General features: G+C 45.3%; 1 protein-coding gene across 2 annotated transcripts; it reads left to right on the plus strand.

Annotated features, from left to right (window-relative positions):
- The first annotated feature begins 6,248 nt into the window (after window positions 1–6,248).
- Window positions 6,249–18,298, plus strand: UPK1B (uroplakin 1B). 2 transcript variants are annotated; one of them, XM_068181126.1, is made up of 8 exons: window positions 6,249–6,537; window positions 11,766–11,853; window positions 12,381–12,581; window positions 14,130–14,204; window positions 14,918–15,028; window positions 15,302–15,481; window positions 16,266–16,349; window positions 16,958–18,298. In XM_068181126.1, the coding sequence occupies exons 2-8, from the start codon at window positions 11,785–11,787 to the stop codon at window positions 17,006–17,008; spliced, it is 771 nt and encodes a 256-aa protein (XP_068037227.1). In that variant the 5' UTR covers window positions 6,249–6,537; window positions 11,766–11,784; the 3' UTR covers window positions 17,009–18,298. The 2 variants fall into 2 exon arrangements, with proteins under 2 accessions (XP_068037227.1, XP_068037226.1); XM_068181125.1 differs by having other exon boundaries at window positions 6,250–6,580.
- The last annotated feature ends 1,848 nt before the right edge of the window (window positions 18,299–20,146 follow it).

The following is a 20,146-nucleotide window of genomic DNA, read 5'->3' on the forward strand; positions in this document are numbered from 1 at the left end:
TAGGTACTGGAACCTTGAAAGAGTTTCAGTGGAAGAATTTTGGACAGTGCCTAGGGTTCTGTTAAAGCAATGAGTCGGTGAGACATCAGCCACACCCTTGGCGAGGCAGAGGCCGTCTCCCCGGGAGCACTGTAAACTCGCCCGAGGCGGGTGCTATTTATTTCCATCACGGTGTTGCACCAGCCAACACCCCTCTGCTATTCCCGTTCTTCCCCCTGCCAAGTCTGTTGTGATGCAGCTTTAATTTGCTGTCGTCCTTCTTTCTGCTGGGTGCTCCAGCCCTCTGGCAAGGTGGATGGTGGAAATGCTGAGATAAATGAGACATATGCTTGCAGCAAGTGTGTTGGAAGCTGGGTACTGACAGGCAATCATATGTAGATGGCAGTGCTCCACTGCCAGCCCTTTTGTGGCCTCCTGCATCAGATGCAGCTAATGCAGAGGAGGCAAGCAGTGGGTTTGGGAGGAATGAGGTATCCCCAAACACTCTTCAATAATAAGCTGGAATCAGTATGAACAAGTTTCTTTGGCCCCTTGCAAACAAGCAGTAAAGGTTCCCAAAAAAGATCTCTTCTTTGAAGCATGTTGTGGCTCATGACTGACAGAGGGGATTTTGGAGGAGAGTTTTTCAACTGTCAGCAAGAACAATACAGTCACTAGATCCAGACAGAACAGCTTGTTCCTAGTCTGTTAGAGGAAACTCAACTGAACCAACAGTAGTAAAGGACCATCATAGTGCCAAGGCCGTTTGGGAGCGGGACCACATCCTAATGGCTGTATTGACACTGACATATGCAGCCTTTCAGAGGCCAGGTTTTATAACCAAGAGCAATACAGAGACACTGTCTAGCAGATCTTCCCTGGACAGCCTTTTAAAGAAGCTATCTAAAAGACAAGCAGAAAATTTCTGCCTTCTCAAAAGTCTTTTCTCCTGACAAAGATCTCTGCAAATTCCAGGCAATTATTTGCCAAGGCACAATGAGATTTCTATCCTCCTGTGAGCCTTCCCTGTGAGCTCTGCTCCTTGGAAGACAGGCTTCAAGGGGTGAGGTTGTTTGGCTTGGAGGAGAGAAGGCTTTGGGGAAACCTCATTGCAGCCTTCTAGTACTTAATTGGGGCTTATAAAAAGGAGGGAGATGGACTTTTTATATGAACAGGTAGTGATAGGACAAGAAGCAATAGCTTGAAACTGAAAGAGGGCAGGTTTAGATTACATGTTAGGAAAAAATTCTTTACTCAGAGGGTGGCGAGGTACTGGAACAAGTTGCCCAGAGAAATTGTGGATGCCCCATCCCTGGAAGTGTTCAAGGCCATGTTGAGTGGGGCTTTGAGCAACTTAGTCTAGTGAATGGCATCCCTGCCCAGGACAGGAGGGTCAGAACTAGATGATCTTTAAGGTCCTTTCCAACCCAAACCATTCTATGATTCTGTGATTTTATGGTTGCCTGTGGCCAGGCTCCTCTTCAGAGTGAGCTGGCCTGCCCTCATCTGAAGATGAGATGCAAGAGAACACCATGTCCCATTTACTGGCCCTTTTATGCCCTCAAGGGTGTTGGGTGTGGAGCGTTACTCTTGGGCTTGGCTCCCCTTCCCTGCCAGGAGAAACTCCTGATGGTGGTAGGGGAGTCAGGGCAGAGCTTGACCTCTGCACTCTTCTATGCTCCTCCATGCTTATTTTATCTGATGGTTCTTGTGTGTACAAAAATGTGACCTGTGGGTTGCTGAAAGACCTGGGTGAGATCAGCAGCTCTAAGATGCAGATACTTCGGTCTGGATTTTCCTTTGCAGAAATTGGCCTAGGGCATGTGTTGAGGCTCTCCTACAAATTCCCTTCATAGTCAGCAGAGTAAGAGACATCCTTAGGGTGAAATTTAGAGGCCAAATCTCACTCAGTGAGTACAAGAAGGCACCCTCAGGGTCTCCTTTATTAACTGTAGTCTCCTTTATTAAGTAATAGCAGCCAATAGAGATTAATCTTTACAAGAATCCACTACTTTTCTATACTTTTGGGTTGAGACCACTGAGGAAGGGAGCAAGAGCAGCTGGTCTAATTTTTAGCAGCAGAGTACTGAGATTTAATTTGTTACTGCCGTTACCCACACATGCAAATATCACTATGAATACTAGCCCAAACCTCCCTGGGGAAGCAGTTCCCTGCCTGACCTCAGTTCTTTACCAGACAGAGCAGCTTTCTCCAAGTTGTTTGTCCTTTCTGCTTGCTCACATTGAGGAAAACCATTCTCTTCTGAAATGCTGAAAGAACAGATTTTCGTGCTATCTCATGATTCCAGTAGCTCAGGCTTTACGCAACTACCCAAAATTGCAACTTTTCATGACACCAAAATATAGACATGGTTATAAGCTCATGAATAAAGCTACCCTACAAAATTGGAAAGATAAGATGCCTCCCTCTTCTAACCCAAAATATTAAAAAAAACACAGTCCTTGAGAATGTGCCCTATAAGCACTCTTCTTAGGAATGAAGAGTGCAATGCCATATTCATTGCTAAATGCAAAACCCCTGCATTGCCAGCATTGCTTGTATCTGTGTTCTCTGTAACACTCTTCACCAAGGTAGCTGAGGTTTCAGACAGAAGTTACTGACTGCATTCCACATCCTACTAAATATATATATATATATATATATATATATATATATATATATATATATACAGTTCTGCTTTTCAGCCTATATGTTTGCAGGTTTAGCTGGGGTGGCCAGCCCAGTGGCCCGTTGGTTTATCCAAACCCACTATAATTAGCCCATGGTTGTTGCTCATGGTATGCCATTTGTCTTCCCACACTCAGCACTGTTTGGTAAACAATTTCAGAGACAGAGTTGCTCTCCCCTGATCTCACTAGGTGGTGTTCACTTATTTATTCTCTGCACCCCACAGTTATTTCTCTCTCTTGAGGTTGTGAGGTATATAAGTGGCAAAAGAGGGCAAAAATGATGCTGAAAGGGGGAGGCAGCTGTAGCAAAAGACACAACTCAGTTGGGGAGGTGGGAGGCAAGGCTGGAAGGAGGCCAGGCCATCTGCAAACCCAAGAGTCACAGTGGACATCTGTCCCCCTCCGCCTGCATCCTCACCCCCTGTGCAGATGCACTGAGATGGGGGAAGAGGCAGCCATTAGGAATTCCCTTCTGCTCCGAAGAGGAGCTGGCTCGCAGCCATGGCACGTGGAGGGCTTGGGTGGCAGACACAAGCCTCAAAACCAAATGTGGCCCAGGGAAGGAAGGTCAAACTGCGGGCTGGGAAGCAGCTGTTCACAGCCCTCCTGGGAATGCAGGAGCAAAGCTGGGTGGCATGAATTGGGGTTGGGGCTACTGGGAGCAGTGCCCTCAAGGAGGAGGTTGCTGACCCATCTGATGAGGTCCAGGAAAGGTGGCAGCCACTCCACTCATGGGCAGCCCCTCTACAGCACCCTGCAACAGGGATGCTTGGCTTTACTCCCAGCAGTGCTGGTGGGAACTTGCCACCGTATACTGGAGGGACAATCATTAGAATGTCCCCTCCCTGGTACAAACAGACAGTGTGTGTCAAGCTGAACCTGTGCATGGGAGTACAGGCTTGGCCAACACTGAAGCCACATTGGTAGGGACAAGGGATTTCCCAAGCCTGATTCCTCAACCATGAGCTTTGATCTTACCGTGCAACACCGCAAATGCAATCAGGAGCCTCCTGCTTACAGATGGCAGTGGCTGTCATGACACTGACAGCAGGGGGTCACAGAGATGACTCCTGGGAATTTGCTACTTTGACCACAAGCTCCTTTTTCTTTCTGTGTACTCGCTCCCTCCCTAATTCCTCCCTCTCATATTTTCTCAGCCTTAAATCATTATTTCCATGCTATGAAGAGAAGAAATTCAAAGGATTAGGGAAGGCGGGAAAGTATTCTTAGAGGTGAGGAGTGGAACCAACACACTGAAACTAACCACAACATCTAATCAGCCCTTCTCAGCAGCTTTGGGCATCCTCTAGCATGCCTTCCATACCAATTTTGAATAAACACAGCATACTTTGTGACAGGCATGTTCTAACTTTGCCCTGTCACCCACTGGGCACGTACCAATAGCCAAGTGATAGATCTCCTGAGAAATCCATTTTCCACCTCCATCTGAAAATATGTCAGGCTGTGGCCTTAGTATCTGACTGTCCCTGCAGATGAAACCCCAAATGGCAGCATGTCTTCACTCCCAAGTCCCACTTTGCCTTTAACTTACTCTCAGCAGAGGTGTGCACATATGTGGACCAGTGGCTGGATACACAAAGCACACACATGTATAGGTTTGTACCTATGCACGTACACACGTATGGTTCTGTGCAGGGTGTGCACACTCAGCAGTCTGGAGCTTTCCCAAGTGCAAGAGCTTGCACAAATGTATGGGTCTGGCTGTATGGAAGTGTTGGTCCATCTGAAGCAGGCCAGCACAGACACAGTCCTACAGGGACTAAAACAGCTGCAGGCACCCCACTGGAGGTACCCCTGTGGGAACAGGGGCTTCCCAGCACTGGCTTGTCAGCCCCACTGTGCTCCCTCCCCAGACAAGGTCTCTGTCTGACCCTCTGCTCTGCACAGGCATTCATGTAAACTCATAGTCTGACTTTGTTGGCACACACCAAAAGAAGTGCAAAGAAACAAACAAAACCTCCATCCCAAGCCTCTCCTTTCCTATATCAAATTTCCCTCCAGAGAGCATAAAAAATATTCTCACCCAGATTTTAAACCAGATTAACAAACTGTGAGAGCCAAATGGTAATGGCAGCTGAAGGGTGACCACCACTCAGCCCAGCCTAACCCACTCTTCCAGCCCAAAAAAGGATTCACTCTAACAGCTTTTTGCAGTGTCCTGGACAGATACAGAGCTGCAAGAGCTCAGTTGCGCCTGGGTTCTCTCCCAGCAGCTACTTTCAGTGCTGGTGATTGGCAAGACTATGAACTCCACTGCCAGTTTCCCCTTCCCTCTCCTCATCTTGTTTTCCCAAGACAGTGTTTCCACAGTTGCAGTCTCTTTTCTCCTTCCAGCTGAGATGTGATGGGGTGTTTTACCACAGCAGGCTTTTGTCTAATCACTGCCCCAAAATCAGCCTGGCTGTGATGCTCAGGAGATGGATGCACTACTTTTTCCCCTGCCAGCTGCTCTCAATGTCCAACACGATGATGGGAGTCTGCTTTCCTAGAGCCCAGGACACCAGCTGGTGTGAAACACCTGGTCCCACCAGCATTGCCAAAATATGGGGTGGCAACTGCACCAAAATAGACTGCATGGGTTGTAGGGAGCAAAATTAATGGGCAAGGAGGTCAGAGTCATTTAAGTCTAGACAAATCTGCATCTGTATTCTTGAGGACCCAAGTAACTATTTTCTTGTCACTTTCTACTAGATCAGGCTGGCTGCAATGGATGTTTCTCCTTTTGCTTATGGCGGTGGTACCTCATAGAACTGGAAATGCCAAAAATACTGTGCTTTCTTCAGGGTTAAATCTCACACAGACCTCATGGGAGAGTGGGATCTCTCTTCAGTTGTCTACAAGTACCAAGGTATCCATAAGACTTTAGAAGCATTGCTCGCTAATTTCACACAAAATATTTGTCAGGGTGACAATACATATACATGTTATTTTTGTGCTTGTTTTTTGACTTGTGAGAGGCTCTAACATCATGGAACTCCCATTAACCTTCCCAAGCCTGTTATTTATTTGGCTGGTTTTTGCATCAGCAGATGAAGAACAGCAAGTACAACCACCTGTGCTTTTGCCAGAGACATGTTCGAGGCACCAGTAATGTGAATCTTGACTTTTAGCAAACTTGTGCTGGAATGAGGGAGGGAGGGGAAGGTGAGAGACATTCCTTTTCTGTTGTGTTCCTCAGCCTTAGCTTTTCTCAGTTCATCACAGGCCAATTAATACATATATCTGTTCTTGATTTTGCTCTGTCTTAATAGGACTGACTACATGAAAAATCCAGAGTGCCCAAGGAAATGGAATATTCTCCCCACTTTTCATGTCATCGACAGTGTCCTGCAGAGTAGCCAACAATTACACTTTTATTTCCAAAAAAAATCCCAAGCTGAATAAAACTAAAATGGATCCAACCCAAACCACTGGATCTTTCCTGTGCAACATAATTAAATGAAAACCTTAAAATTAATTTACTTTCTTTTTCTATTCAGTGCATTCTTCTTATACCTACATTCAAACAGTGATCCAGCGAACCTTGTATATTTATGTCCTTCCAACTTGCCCATTCTCTTTTAAGTTCAAGTACCTCATATGAGTGACTCACTCATCCACCCTTTTGAGAGTATAATAATAGAAATTCTTTAAAGCTTTGTGTTTTCAGCACAACGGCATTCCGATATGATCTAAGAATCACAGAGACACCCTTTGGTCCCAGGAGGACTGGGGAACAGGTTTGGCTAGAAAAAAAGTTTACCTCATGTGATGGGCACCCCACCAATCACACAGCACGCTCCTCAGCAAACTGGGCTCTTTAAAGAGCACCAGAGGTGGGAGAAAGGGGCCTTTTCAGCTTTGCAGGTGGGCTGGGATTTCTGCTGGGAAGCATCACAAGAAGAGCGCGGTGAGTGCCTTGCTTCGGTCATGGTCTTCCTTTTAAAGAGGCCTGTGAAACAGAAGTGTCTATTAGGAGAAAAGACAGCTCTTATGTTTAATGTTTTTTTATTTTAGTCCCTGGACAGTTTGGCATGTGGGAGTCTGGTACATGGATAAGGTTAACTGCATGAAATTATTAAGTATTTCAGTTTTCTTACCTCAAGCTGTGTCTTCTCTATGGTTATTTTAATTTGTTTCATATTTTTTTTCCTAAAGACTGAGGAGAAGGGAATGGAAAAATTAAATCTGTTGTAAATCTGAGTGTTAAAAAAAAAAAAGGAAAAATTGTTGTAGAGGAAGATTAATCTTGTAGTTTCCCCTCACTTGTGAAAACAGGCAATTTTAAAAAACCTGCTTGGTTTGGCTGTGCTGAATTAATAAAGGAGAGAGGAAAAAACCTACCTCCCAGCTCTACTTACAAGGTAATTATGCTTGATGATGATTTGCCAGCCACACCACTGTTCACACAGGCTTCATTTCATAGCAATCTCTTTGAGAGGAAACTTAATTAGTCTGTGACCCCTACTTGATGCTGAAGTTTTTACTTTATTTTTCTCCTTTGGTAGCACAAAATAACTGTCTGCCTCTTCCATTTCTGAGTGTGGTTGACTCCTAGCACACAAGCAGTTTTCTGTCAGAGGTGGAGCACTGGGGAAAGTCCAGCAGGGCAGGAGGTGTGCATGTGTCCACTGGAGATGTTTGATTTAAAATAAGTAAACAAATGAGGAACTGACATTTGTAAAACATTTGGCTTCTTACAGTGGAGTTCAAGCAATTCATCATTAACATATTAAATTACTTCCTCTTAAAAACTATGTAATTCTCAAGGTGTCCCAAGCACTTGGAAAATGCCTCATTTTTAAGCCCCTTAGGGGGTAAATTTTCCATCATAACCAATTTTAAAAAAACCCCAAAAGTAAATTTATTGCTGATGCATCAGGGTCCAGAGGAGGTCTGGGTGTGGGCAGGTCTGTGGCTCACGGAGCTTCCCATGGCACTGTCACAGTGGCCTTGGCACAGCACCTCCGGCAGCGGTTCCACCTGGATGACTTCCCTCCATCAGCACCCCAGGGCTAGCCCGGGCATCTTGCTCCTGCCTGTAGAGACATGCTTTCCAGTTGGGCTTGGACAGGAGGGGTGGTGCCCAGGCTCCTGCCCCGCAGGGCTGTGCGGGCAGGGACCAGGATTCTGCTGCTGAGCAGCCAGGTTTGCTCAGCTGCGCTCGAGTGGTGCAGAGCCCTTCAGCCAAGGCGGGCAGAGCCCATGAGTCATAAAACAAACGCATCCTTTGTCTCTGCCTTCTTGCACCGGGGCATGAGAATGCAGCGCCCTGAGCAGGGACATTGAGGGAAAGGGAGGTAGCAAGGGGTGATGTGAAGCCCCTGCAAGCCCCACCACCATGCTGAGAAACCTCCAGGAGCAGGGTGTAAAGCCAATGATGCTCACAGGGATGTTTTGGGACGTCCCTTTGTCACAATGCTTGACAACTAGCACAAAACGCAAGGCAATCAAAATGCCACCTGGTTCTGTGTTGGGCAATGCCAAATGAATTCTTATCCATTGGCTTTTTTGGCTAGAGATGGAGTAGAGCTAGGCTAAGAAGGGGGAATTAATCTGTAAGGCCACTGAAATCCTGTCTCAGCCTATAGAAACAGGGTGTGGAGGCTTCAAAAGATTGATCAGCGCAATGTGTGTGAGGGGTGCACAACACACCCCAAATCCCATTTGAATCCAGGAATTGTTGCCAAAAGAGTGTGCTTTTAAAGTCTGCATGAGGTTATCACCTAAAATACAAGGGCAGAAACCAACCTCAGCAAAAGGAGCTTCCTTTCCAACTCCCACAGTTGTGCTAAGGATCTCAAAAGTACTGAGAGTAAAGGAAGCAAGGGGAGGTCAAGAAAGCTTCAAGGGCATGGAAATAATAGATTGTCTGCACCTTGTGGGGTACCAGGGGGAGGCAAGGCTACCACCTCTCCTGGGCTCTGGCAGGCTCAGCTGGACCCCCATGAGTGTAAGGAGTGTTTTGGGGGTGTGAGGGGAGAGGAGAGAAGTTACAACCAGTTGTACTGGTTGTGACCAGAGTGTCAGGGAGAGTAAGATGTGCCTCAGGAGGGACACAGGGGGTTTTGGTACAATGACAGCAACAGACACCTTTCCAAAGCTGCTTAGAGCATGAAGCAAAGTCTGTGGCAGCGATAATTGAATACCTCAAACCTAGATAGGTCACAACTAAATTGCAAGGTTTTTTCTAGGATGTGCCTAGGAACACCAGGTCAAGGTTGAAATTCCAGGACCTGTCTGCCTTCTTATGTGGAAATTTTGGATAATGGTTGCTGCTGAACCTCCAGTTTCCTCAGGGGTTTCCCTGAAGCCCCACGAAACTGCATTTGGGTCATAAAACTAATTCTAACAAGCCCAAGAAGAAAGCTTCTCTTCCTCCAAATGCATGTGTCCACAGCCAGAGGCTGCTGGCAGCTGTGTCTCTGGGGGTTGGAAGGAGGGCTGCCCACCACTGTCACACCTGGGGGTGCCTGTGAGTTGCCTCTGTGCACAGCCTGCCTCGGGCACGCCAGCCAACTTTGCCTCATGCCTCTGTAGTCGTGCACCTGTGCCTAGTGCTGTGCAACCCGCTCTTGATAAACACAGCTCACCTCTGAGGCACGAGGAAAAGCCTAATCTCCCACCGTTTCTCCTGTGGAACATGTTGAAGGATTGGCTCTCCAGCTGCCCAGCTGTTGTCCTGGCCTTGGAACACCTGCCTGGTCTCTCATTGCTGATGGTGATACTGGACCACCTGCAAGGGAGAAGAGGTCAGACAAGGGGTTGACCCATGTGGCACAGGTTAATAAAGTGGACACCAGGAAATGAACTCTGTTGGCACCAATCTCTTGGAGGCAGAGGGATAATTCATAGAAATATGGCAACAATGGTGATTTTTAGGTCCAGAGTAAATCCTTTTTTCCCCTCCCTTCTCCTCTTCCTAGTCTCTCTGCTTCCCCCTGCACTGCAATCCCATTGAATTTAGTTAAGGTACTGTAGAACCTTAGGTTGTCTGGAAATTTGCCATTTTCCAGCTGATTCCTGTGGTGGTGACTGTGTCCAGTTTTCCTCACAATCATAGTAGCCCACTGGAGGTGGGCTCACCCCAAGAGAAGGGGCTTGCTTTCTCCAGCTAATGTGCCTGCAATAATACCTGCCCAAGGGGAGACAGGAGTGAGCCAGTTTCTGCCTGCCAAGGAGGAGAAGAAAGCCAGTTTGTGGAGAGGCGAGAGCTTGGGGTGGATTGACAGCCCATGTACAAGGTGTGAGTGCTGTTTTTACACTGAATACACTGAACAGGGTAACACACTCAACCTTGCTTTATACACTGCAACTGGAGCAAACCCACTTTTCCATGTAGTAGTCAGAGTTCAAGAGCCTGTGTTCAAGCAGGAAAGAGTTCTTTGCTTTTTGGACTGCTGCCTGGCTTGTGATGTCCCTTAGATGGCAATAACTAAAGGGTTTTTTAACCTCTCTGGACTTTGCAGCACGCAGGTCCATGAGCCAGGCAGTGGTCTCTCCAGCTCTCAGAAAAGTGGGAGACCAGGATTCGTCTTAGGTTTGGCAGACTCTGCAGTGTTGTGTTATAGAACACATGGCTGAACATTACTCAGATTTGACCTGCAAGACAGCCCCTGGAAACCCTGGCTTGTCAGGAAGTTTGGCAGGGACAGAGATCCAGGTTGACCTCATGAGCCTGCCATTTTCAAATACAGAGCCTTACAGTTTCATGTATACTGGGTCTGGCCTCCAAACACCTGTCTGGGACTAAAAAGTCTTCTCAAATTAAAAGTAATGGCCACATATTATTAAAAAATTCCTACACATGCTATCACACAGAAAAACTTAGGCACTGCCGATATAATAGTGAGAGCACTGGAGATCTCTGCATGCCTAACCCTCAAACCAGTGCAGAAAGAGTGATATGAAGTGCTTTGTTCTCATGTGACACTGTTGGAAGTCCTGCATACCCCAAAAAGGGCAGCTGCTGAGGAGGCAGGAGGGGGCATTGTTAGAGAGGTCTCACAATGCTCTGTTCCTCAGAAAGCTCCCCTTCACTGACAGCTTTGTCTGCTCATATTTCCAAACATTTTCCTTGAAGAATCGTGAAGTCAGTGGCCCCAGCAAAAGAGAGGCACAAGCACAGGTACTCGGGCAGAAGAAGGACATTCAAGCAGTTTTTTCTGTTGTCTGCTCAAGCTGGGGTCGCTGCAGCCTTTTCTTCCTGGTTTATGTTTTCTTAACCACCTGGTAAATACAGTTGTCTCAGGGTTAGGTTTTTAACCCTTACCCTCTCCATGCACATGTGCTCCATCCCTTGGAAAGAAAAACTAGGTGTCCGAGCTTCCTTCTCCAAGAGATCTCACACCTCTGACTGATGCCTTTATGCTGCTCTCTCTAGGAAGGAAATGAATTTGATGCAGGGCACCTGACTCTAGACTGCAGGATATAGCACTCTCAGGAATTTGGTAGGAATGCTACTTGGCCTGGCTCCCATGAGCCAGCTGCAACCTGAGCTGCCCCCTCCCTCCTTCTCTTCCTCCCTCATACCTGACTTGGGGGACTCAGCTCCCATTCCCAGCAGGGGTGGGAGATGGGGCTACTCGTAGCAAAGCCCTGTGCTGTATGTGTGTGTGGGATACAGCCAGAGCAGTGTGGTTGCCAGTTCAGTCCCATGGTGGTGCTGGTCAAAATGGCCCAGGAGAGCATGCCCTGGAGTAACACTGGCTCTTTTGGAATAGGGGTGAGATGAGGATGCTGAATTTGTCCCCTCTCCATCCAGATGTAGCTGGTATTTCTGGCCAGGTAGAAACAACACACCATGAGCTGAGGTTGTTGTGATTGCTGTTGTGAGGATGAAAATCCTCATCAAAATGGAGCTGAAGACACCAACTGTCCCCAAAGTGGTGCCAGTCTTCTGTAGCTCAAGAGAGAATTTGAGTCAGTAGATTAACACTGGGGAGGTCTCCTCTGAAACTATTATAAAGAGAGGGATGGGAGGTGTACAGACAGGCTGTCAAGTTCTGTCTATCCTTCTCATGGATAATTTGTGTTTCTGAGTGAAGCATATTGTACCGCTGATTTAATTGAAAACTGTATTTGTTGTTTTCTAGGTTGCATGAAGAATTAAAGATGGCAAAAAGTGATGATTGCATACACATCTTGCAGGGTCTGTTAGTCTTTGGGAATGTGATCATCGGGGTAAGTGAAGTGGAACAAGTATGGGTGGAGGCTTCTTTCCAGTATGACACTTCTTAAAACAGCAGTTCTCCCTCTTCACTTGTGAAGTCCACACTTACATGGTCGAGTAAAGCATGAGAGAAGAGGATAAGGAGAGCTGTCTTGGTGATTAATTGGGTGGGAAAGGGACAGCAGGGGCAGATCCACAACACCAGGATGGGTGCTATGGGAAAAGGCTTAGAACTGTCAGCAGGAGCAGACCAACATTTTTCCAGCCACCTCCCTCCATATAGTGGTGGAATGGTTCTGTTCATTCTTTCTTAACATCCTCAAGTCCTAGGCCTGACCTCTCAGATCAAGGCTGGGTGAGATTTGTCTGCAATTCTTCTGTGTAAGTCCCAATACAAGAGATTGTAGAACTGGGCAGAGGGAGTTGGGTAGCTCCCACTTGGCAGGAAGTTGAATTAAAGGAAAGCAGTTTATACCTGTTTCTGTCTTTGCTGTTTCTTTGGGGAACCTTGAACTAATGGGTTTCTTGCGCTTCCCAGATGTGCGGCATTGCCCTGACAACAGAGTGTATCTACGTTGTGGCTAACTCCCATGGTCTCTACCCTCTGCTGAAAGCTACAGAAAACAGTGACATCTACGCTGCTGCCTGGATTGGTATCTTTGTGGGCCTTGCACTCTTTGCCCTGTCTATCCTTGGTATCATTGGAGTCATTAAGGCCAGCAGGACCTTGCTGCTAGTGGTAAGTGTAGCAAAATTTGCCTTCCTACTGGTGTCAAACTGAACAAAAGCTGCCTTAGCGTCCCTGGTCACCTTGGGAATCAATCAATGAGCAAAGACAACTTTTATACTGATAAGGAGCCAAAGCTTCCTCTTGATCATGGCTGTGGTGTCCCAGGAAGTGACTCCTGTGAAGACTCATGCACAAGAAGCTCCTGAACCAGGCTGAGGGAATAAATGGAGGTAGCCACATGAAGGTTTGACTGGCTTGACCCTGACCTTGCCCTGAAGCAATGCAGGAGCACTTGTGCAATCACATATAGCTGGGATGTGGTTTAGATCCTTGTTTCTTTCCACCCCTTACTGCTTTTCAGCTGTCATACAATATTCAGTTTAGGAGCTGATAAATAATGACATCTGTACAAGGCATTAGTAAGTGTCAGGATACCAAATACAGGTGCAATGAAGAATATAAGACATCAACAGACAGGCAGAAATTACAGGGGTGGGGACAGAGCTTTGGATAAGTCAAAGACAATGTTAAGATGTGGACAAATCTCTGTACAATGCCTTACTTAGCCATTTAGTGTGGCAGTGGCAGAACTTAACTGGTGATTGAGTTAACGAAGGGTAGAAATGAAAACTCTGAAATGAGCTCTCTTGTGGATTACTGTGGGGTTGCAGGGTGTCTCTTACAGACAAGAGGCATTCAGAGAGCTGAACTCTTGGGCCAGGGAATATGCCAGCAAACAGCTGAGGAAACAGAATTACCTTAACTCTGAATTTTGGTGTCTTGGCTGAAACCCAAGGCTCTGGTTTTAGGAGAGGGTACAAGGGACAGAAGCTTTGGTAAGTAGTAAAAGAATGCTTTAAATCAGAGAAGAACATTATAAAATGTGGGAGGAGGAATAGATACATGAGAACTCCAAAGAACATTATAAAATGTGGGAGGAGGAATAGATACATGAGAACTCCAAAGAAAATATGGAAAATGTCAAAGTGATTATGCTGGAAAGGGAAAAGAAAGAGTGAAAGACACTATGAGAGGTGACCCTTGTAATGTTTCCATGAAGGATCTTTCCTCACGACGTAGGAGTGTTCAGGAAATCTGATGATGAAAAATCAAGGGGATCTGAATGATGCCCTAAACTGCACCTTCCCTTTCCCCAAAGTATAATTTCTCCTGCTAGGAGTGAACAGCTTCCTGCTGAACAGCTGATAGCTGGTAAGTAGAAGTGAAAGGAGGACACATGACGCAAACATGGGCTGCCAACGACACACAACAAAGAAAAGGACAAAGTATTTTCTGTGGAGGCAGGGTAGTCTTAATGCCATGAGGTTCTGATGAAATCTTGTCTTCGAGATGGAGAACAATTCCAGTCTGTCACCTTCAAGAAAGTAGATTGCAAATTAGAACAAGCACTGGGAAGGGGTATGAGAACATTCAGGCTGGGTGAGAGGGAATACAATAGCCTGGCCACCTTTGCATCAAGCAGGGTTTCCAGCTTAATCTTGAAAAAAATGCTGAACTGTTTCTCCAAAAACTAATTCTGCTCTCTTTCTCCCACAGTACATCATTCTGATGCTGATCACTTTTGCATTTGAAATGGCTTCTTGCATCACAGCAGCAACTCAGCAAGACTCAGTGAGTGTTTCTTTTCTCATGTATTTTTTTAACTTTGCTGGGAAACACAACTTCTAGGGCACACAGTCACCCTGTTCAGCATAGTAAATATGATAATACAGTGTAAACTCACAGGATTACTGCTGAGCAGAAGACAACCCCACAAGGAAAAACTCCAACATCATTATTCTAATCAAAGAAATAACTTTGTTCTTTCAAACATAGTTTTATTATTTTTAAGATTTTAAAATGTTTAACACCTTGTAGTTAAGGAAATAATAGCATGGGTTGGTTGAATCATCAATTCAGTGTTTAGCATTTCAGCTACCAACTGATTAATCTATCATACACAAAGACAAATCTTCAGCATTGCCCCAGGCAGTGTTACTGGTGAGGGGAAGATTACATGGATTATTGGAGATGCTGTGGGGAGGGAAATTATTTGTGGTGCTTTAGTTCCAACATACCAATCGCAATCCATAGCTTCTGCACAGCTCTTGTGATATACATCCAGTAGTGCCTGCTTGAGATCTTCATCTTTGTTGCTCCTGCTCCTCAAATCCTGCTCTTTATTCTCATGTGTAAAACTAGAGGACATTCCTGTTCTCCAGCAGGACTCTGAAACAAGAAATCAAATCCTCCCCAAATAACCCTATATTTGCTTTACATGGCCACTTACTTACATAGTTTCTGCATTTTTCTCTGTTGGTTTTTTTTTTTTTTCTTCCCTCTAGCTCACTCCAGAGCTCCTCCTGAAGCAAATGCTGGACAGATATCAGAAGTCAGATCCAGCCAATAACAGTGAAAATGAGGTCACAAAGACATGGGATGAACTCATGCGTCAGGTAATAACACTGAAAAGTCACTAATTACTAAATGCTCTGCAAGCCTGGAATTTCAAGTCCTCCTTGGGGCTGCAACTGTGGCATCTGCCTTGAACCTTAAAGAAAGTTCTGACACACTCCCCCTTTTGCTCGTTTATCAGACAGCAGACTGTCAAAAGCAGGCACTTCAAAAATCTCTCCCATAAATCTGTGATGAATGCCTTACTGGTGTCCTGACATGTGCAGGGCTGTGACCTGGGCACACAAAGACCCTTCCCTTCTCTGTCCCTGCAGAACCACTGCTGTGGGGTGAAGGGCCCCTCCGACTGGCAGGACTACACATCTGCCTTCCGTGTCACGCACAGCGACGCCGACTACCCCTGGCCACGGACGTGCTGCGTGCTGGATGCAAAAGGGCTACCTGTCAACCTTGATGGCTGCAAACTTGGAGTGCCTGGCTACTATAACAGCAATGTAAGATCATCTCTGCTTTTTCCAGTTAGCATACATCAGTCAAAATGCCTTGCTGGAAGGGAAAGAAACCATGAATAGCCTTTCTCCTTCACTGTAAGCTACAGGTGTTCAAAAGCTTTCTGGAGGACCAGAAAAGCCTGTAAGAGTCCTGGCCATGTTGCTGAACACAGGACAGGAATTTTTTTCAGGATAAAGTCTTTCTTGATGGAGAGAGAAATCTCCCAAGCCACTGGTAAGAAATGACATCTCTAACATGTAGATGGACATTAGCTAAATCAAACTTAGCCCAAAGGTCAGAGTATACAATATGAGTAGGCAAATCAGCAGTTCTCCTCCTCAAGGAAGAACTTTTCAGTAGACCATCATGTCCTATTCACTAGGTGGCTGGGTCATGAGCATTAGCTTCTGCACTAGCTTGCATTTCTAGAGGGCATTCAAGCTTTCAAATTTTCTTGATGCTTCTTGATTCTGGAGGTCAATTCTGTGTCAACTGTGTTTGGTTATCTAAGTGTACTTGGCAAGTGGATGGCACAGTAAGTTGTCCTTGAAGTGTTTGAGATGGGTCTACTTTGTTTTTGGAGCCAGAAACAGGTAGGTTATCTGCAAGTTGTCAATAAGCAGTGTAGCTCTGGCTTGGTTTTTTGAGAGCCTCTAAGCTACCCAAATTTCAGTAGGAGAGGAGCATGCCACCATTCCACCATAGTCTCTCTTGGGGGTGGATACATTTGTCACCTTGCAGTGCAGGCTCATTGCTGGTGTTGAGTCATTGCCGGTTGTCTTTCAGGGTTGTTATGATGCTATTTCTGGGCCAGTGAATGCACATGCCTGGGGTGTTGCCTGGTTTGGCTTTGCCATTCTCTGCTGGACTGTAAGTACTTAATATTTGCCTTTATTTCCTCTTCTCTTGCTATTCCACACCCAGTTGGGTGGAGGTGGATGACAGGACTGACGCATTTAAAATGTCCATAGATTATCCTCATTCATTCATCACAAATCTGCCTGTAGCCTGCTCCACTAAGGGCTACATTTACAAGTTCCTCTTCATTTTTCCAGAGGGGGGAACTAAGTGGCTCTCTAGCCTGCTGTGACCTGCTGCCATCTCAGCGATACAACACAGCAAACACAGCATGCAGATGCTTCTTTGTGGAGGGTATTGGATCATCGTGATAGATAATTGAGCTTGTAGTTCGAAGATTTTCTATGAGTGTATTCAGTACTCAGAGTTCAGAAGCTTCATGACAGATAATCCCCAGTGAGCAGAATGATACAGTCAAATAGTTATAGCTGCACATATCTTCTTTCCTTACTGTGTAGTTTCTGTGCTGATAAAAAAACTTTAAAATCCTCTGCCTGAACAGGCTTTACTTTTCAAGAATTTCTTTTACTATCTCCTACCAGTAGGACTAAATGAAGCTGGGGGAGGGGTGGAGAGCAGGAAATGGGGGGCAGAGAAACTTAATAGTGTTATCATTTCAGTTCTGCATCCTCCTTGGCACCATGTTCTACTGGAGTGGAATTGAATACTGAAGGCCTGGTGTCCTCAGTGCTGTCCTGAAGAGCCATGTGAAACTGCATTTGTTTGTCTCCCACTCCATTCTCAGGCCACGGAGGATGTGAAGTTTTCCCACTACCTCCACCATATATACTTTTGCCCCTCCAAAAACTTGATGTAAAGAACTGATGACTGCAGGAAAGAATCTTCTTGTCCCTGCTTTGCCCCTTGTTCTGCAGCCTTAATGCCTCCTGGCTGAAGCACAATCCTTCTTTTCACTGTGCAAGAAATCCTGGAGCATAAGATGAGAAAAAAATGTGGTCTGCTTTGTTCTCTGAGGACATCAGAAAAGAAAATGTCCATATACACTTGGTCCAGAAAAATGTCTCTCTAAAATTTGTTTGAATTTAAATTATAACGCTTCAGCAAGGGTTATATGAGCAAAAGTGTAACCTCCTGTGACCAGTAAGGACAAATACTGCAAGGGAAAAGACTGCAGAATATATATATCTAATATATTCTACTGATCAACTTCTCTTGCTGGTCTCTGTCACCCTTGCCTTAGAATAAGGCAAATTCTCTGAGCATTTAAGTGTGGCAGCAATAAAAACATGTCACAAGTAAAAAGTCTGTTGCTAGTCAAGCCCAATAAAAGGCTAGCTTACTCCTCAGCAATATGCTGCCTATGTGCAAGCCTACCTCCTGTCACTGATGAAACTACTGTATGTGCTCCTACCTTCAGAAGTGCCAGTCCAGGAAAAGCTCCACTTGCTAACAAGCAACTCCTTCAAAAAAGCTGTTATGTATTTCACACAAGATTTCGTACATCTATGGGCTATGATTTGTGCAGAATACAAGGGGTTCTGTGCTGTAGTTGCCTTTGCAAACGTGGTTGTCTCATGCCCCTGGTTTATTGTGCTTCTTGCTTTAGCTACCTGTGTGTAAGTGGTCACACCTCCTGTGTCATTCCCCTTCCACATCCCTGGATCAGGTAGGACAAAAGGCAAATAATGGCAGTGAGTAATTCTTGTGAAAAAATGCAAGCAAGGAGCTAACTGAACCAAACCCAGTCCTTGCATCAGTACTTGAAGTTGTCACTCAGTTCAATAAAGGCTGTTTACTTTGGCCCAGACTGAGCTGATGTCTTTCCTAGTGAATGCATCAGTAGTTAAATGTATTGTCAGAAATGTGCTCCCCTGTAGAATGTTTTAAGGTGAAGCCTCTTTCAAAGATGTACTGGTTCAGGTCCTGATGTTTGCCATCTGCCTTGGTTCTTTGTTTTTGTATATTCACCAAAATACTAATTAAAAAGAAGTGGAAGTGAATTTTTTCTCTTGTTCAAGATTGTGTCTTTGGGAAGGGTAAATAATAAAGGTCTGTGTCTGGGACATGTGGGGCAGGACAATGACAGGCTTTACCATCCTGTAACAGAGATGCTAAAGCACCAAGATACAGTGTGCTACAGAAACTCAGCAGCCAAAAAGTTCCTTGCCAGAGTGCGGGGGGAGAGGAGGAGGCAGACATAAGGGTGAAGAGCTTGAGGAAGAAATGGGTCCTTGCAACACAGAAGGAGTTTTCTGTATGACTGTGCCTTCAGAAGTGACAATCCTCACGGGTCAGCCACTCCCCCGGTTCAGTGGTGTGGTGACTGTCTTGGAGACTCTGGACTCTGAGAAATTCCATAAGGAAATTAGTCTTCAGCATTTTTGTTGTGAGACTTGAGTCATGGATTGACCATGCAGACTGTGTGTGTCAGTGGTTAAGGTTTGGTTTTTGAGGGGGTGAGGGGGAGGTTTGGTGGTAGTGATGTTTAGCTTTTATATTTTTCAGATTCTGTTAAGTTTTAGCTTTTATATTTTTCAGATTCTGTACTTTAGTGTGTAGTTCGGAGCTTCATATTAAGGGATAATAAGCTCTCTTTACAGTATAGCTAGACAAAAAAAATCCTTTTCTAGCTTGGGACCAAGGACAACAGACCAAAATTTAAGGCTCAAGAGCATAAACAATGTGGACTGAAGAGAGAAAAAAAAAGAAGGCTGGGGCTTCATAACCTAAAGCTATAATTGCACAATTAACTCCAATATGCTAATGGACCAGAACTTATACAAGTGAAAGACCTCGTGACTGGTCACCCATTTTTGTGAACATTTTGGTTCATCTTGGGTGTAGCCCTGGATGGGCTCTTGTACTACCCAAAGTGCATCCACTGAGGCCTTTTAATAAATAGCTACTTTATTCTTTAACTCCATCTAGCCTCTGTTCTAGGTCAGCCTTCTCAAGGTATCAGTAGGGTTGGGTGTTTTTGTGTTTATGCTGCTGAAAGCTACAGTAATACCTAAATGTAAAGAAATCTAAAGAGGATCAGCATCTGCCCAAGTTAGGGAGCAATGGTAAAGACTAGATTCTCTGCTACTTGCCAGAAACTGCAAATTCCTGACAATTGCAACAGCAGAGAGGAGAGAAATGGGGCAGGAAGGACACGGCAGGCACAGAGACTCTGTCCTTGCTCAGCCAAATGCCTCCAATAACTGTTGGTCGTGGATAGCTGCCCTCCTGCATAAGGACCTCTTGCTTGAGTTTTTTCTGAAACTCAAGCAGCTCTGCAAATGGGTGAAACCACTAGCTGTGGGACTTTCTAGAGGCTAGTAAGGCCTTCTGAACATGGGTGTCACTGGACATTCTGCCTGAAGAAAATGGTAAGACCACAGAAGCAGGTAAGATCAAATATTACTTTCCTCCTCTGGTCTTTTGCTTCAGACTTTTCTGCTCCCTCTAAGTGTGGTAAGACTACAGCACTGTATTTAATATAGAGAAAAATGCTGCAGAATTTTGAAGGAGAAGAGAAACTGAGAATACTTTAAATAGACTATTGCAGTATTAACTGCTCCAACCAGTTGCAAATGATACCATTGACCTATGACGTAAATGGCAGCTCAAGTCAATTCAGTTTGGGTTCTTCAAATTTGCTTTCTGCTTCTTAAGCCTTTCCCTCCCATTGCACTTTATGATTTGTGTACTAAAAAATAAAAGCTGTGACCAAGTAAACCAGGCAATGGTGGATCTGTGCAGAAGTGCCAAACATGCCACAGTGCATCCAGAAAAAACAGCTTTATCTGCCTGAACTAAGGGGAAAGGAGAGGATTGAACTGATGACAGAATGATATTGATCAGGG

Source organism: Anomalospiza imberbis, chromosome 2, assembly GCF_031753505.1.
Source record: "Anomalospiza imberbis isolate Cuckoo-Finch-1a 21T00152 chromosome 2, ASM3175350v1, whole genome shotgun sequence".
Lineage (NCBI taxonomy): Eukaryota > Metazoa > Chordata > Aves > Passeriformes > Viduidae > Anomalospiza > Anomalospiza imberbis.

Excerpts from the sequence above, each read along its gene's own strand:
- UPK1B (XM_068181126.1), top strand. The coding sequence starts at position 11,785 with ATGGCAAAAAGTGATGATTGCATACACATCTTGCAGGGTCTGTTAGTC. Across the intron at positions 12,582-14,129 it reads GCAGGACCTTGCTGCTAGTG|TACATCATTCTGATGCTGAT; the intron begins GTAAGTGTAGCA and ends TTTCTCCCACAG. Across the intron at positions 14,205-14,917 it reads CAGCAACTCAGCAAGACTCA|CTCACTCCAGAGCTCCTCCT; the intron begins GTGAGTGTTTCT and ends TCTTCCCTCTAG.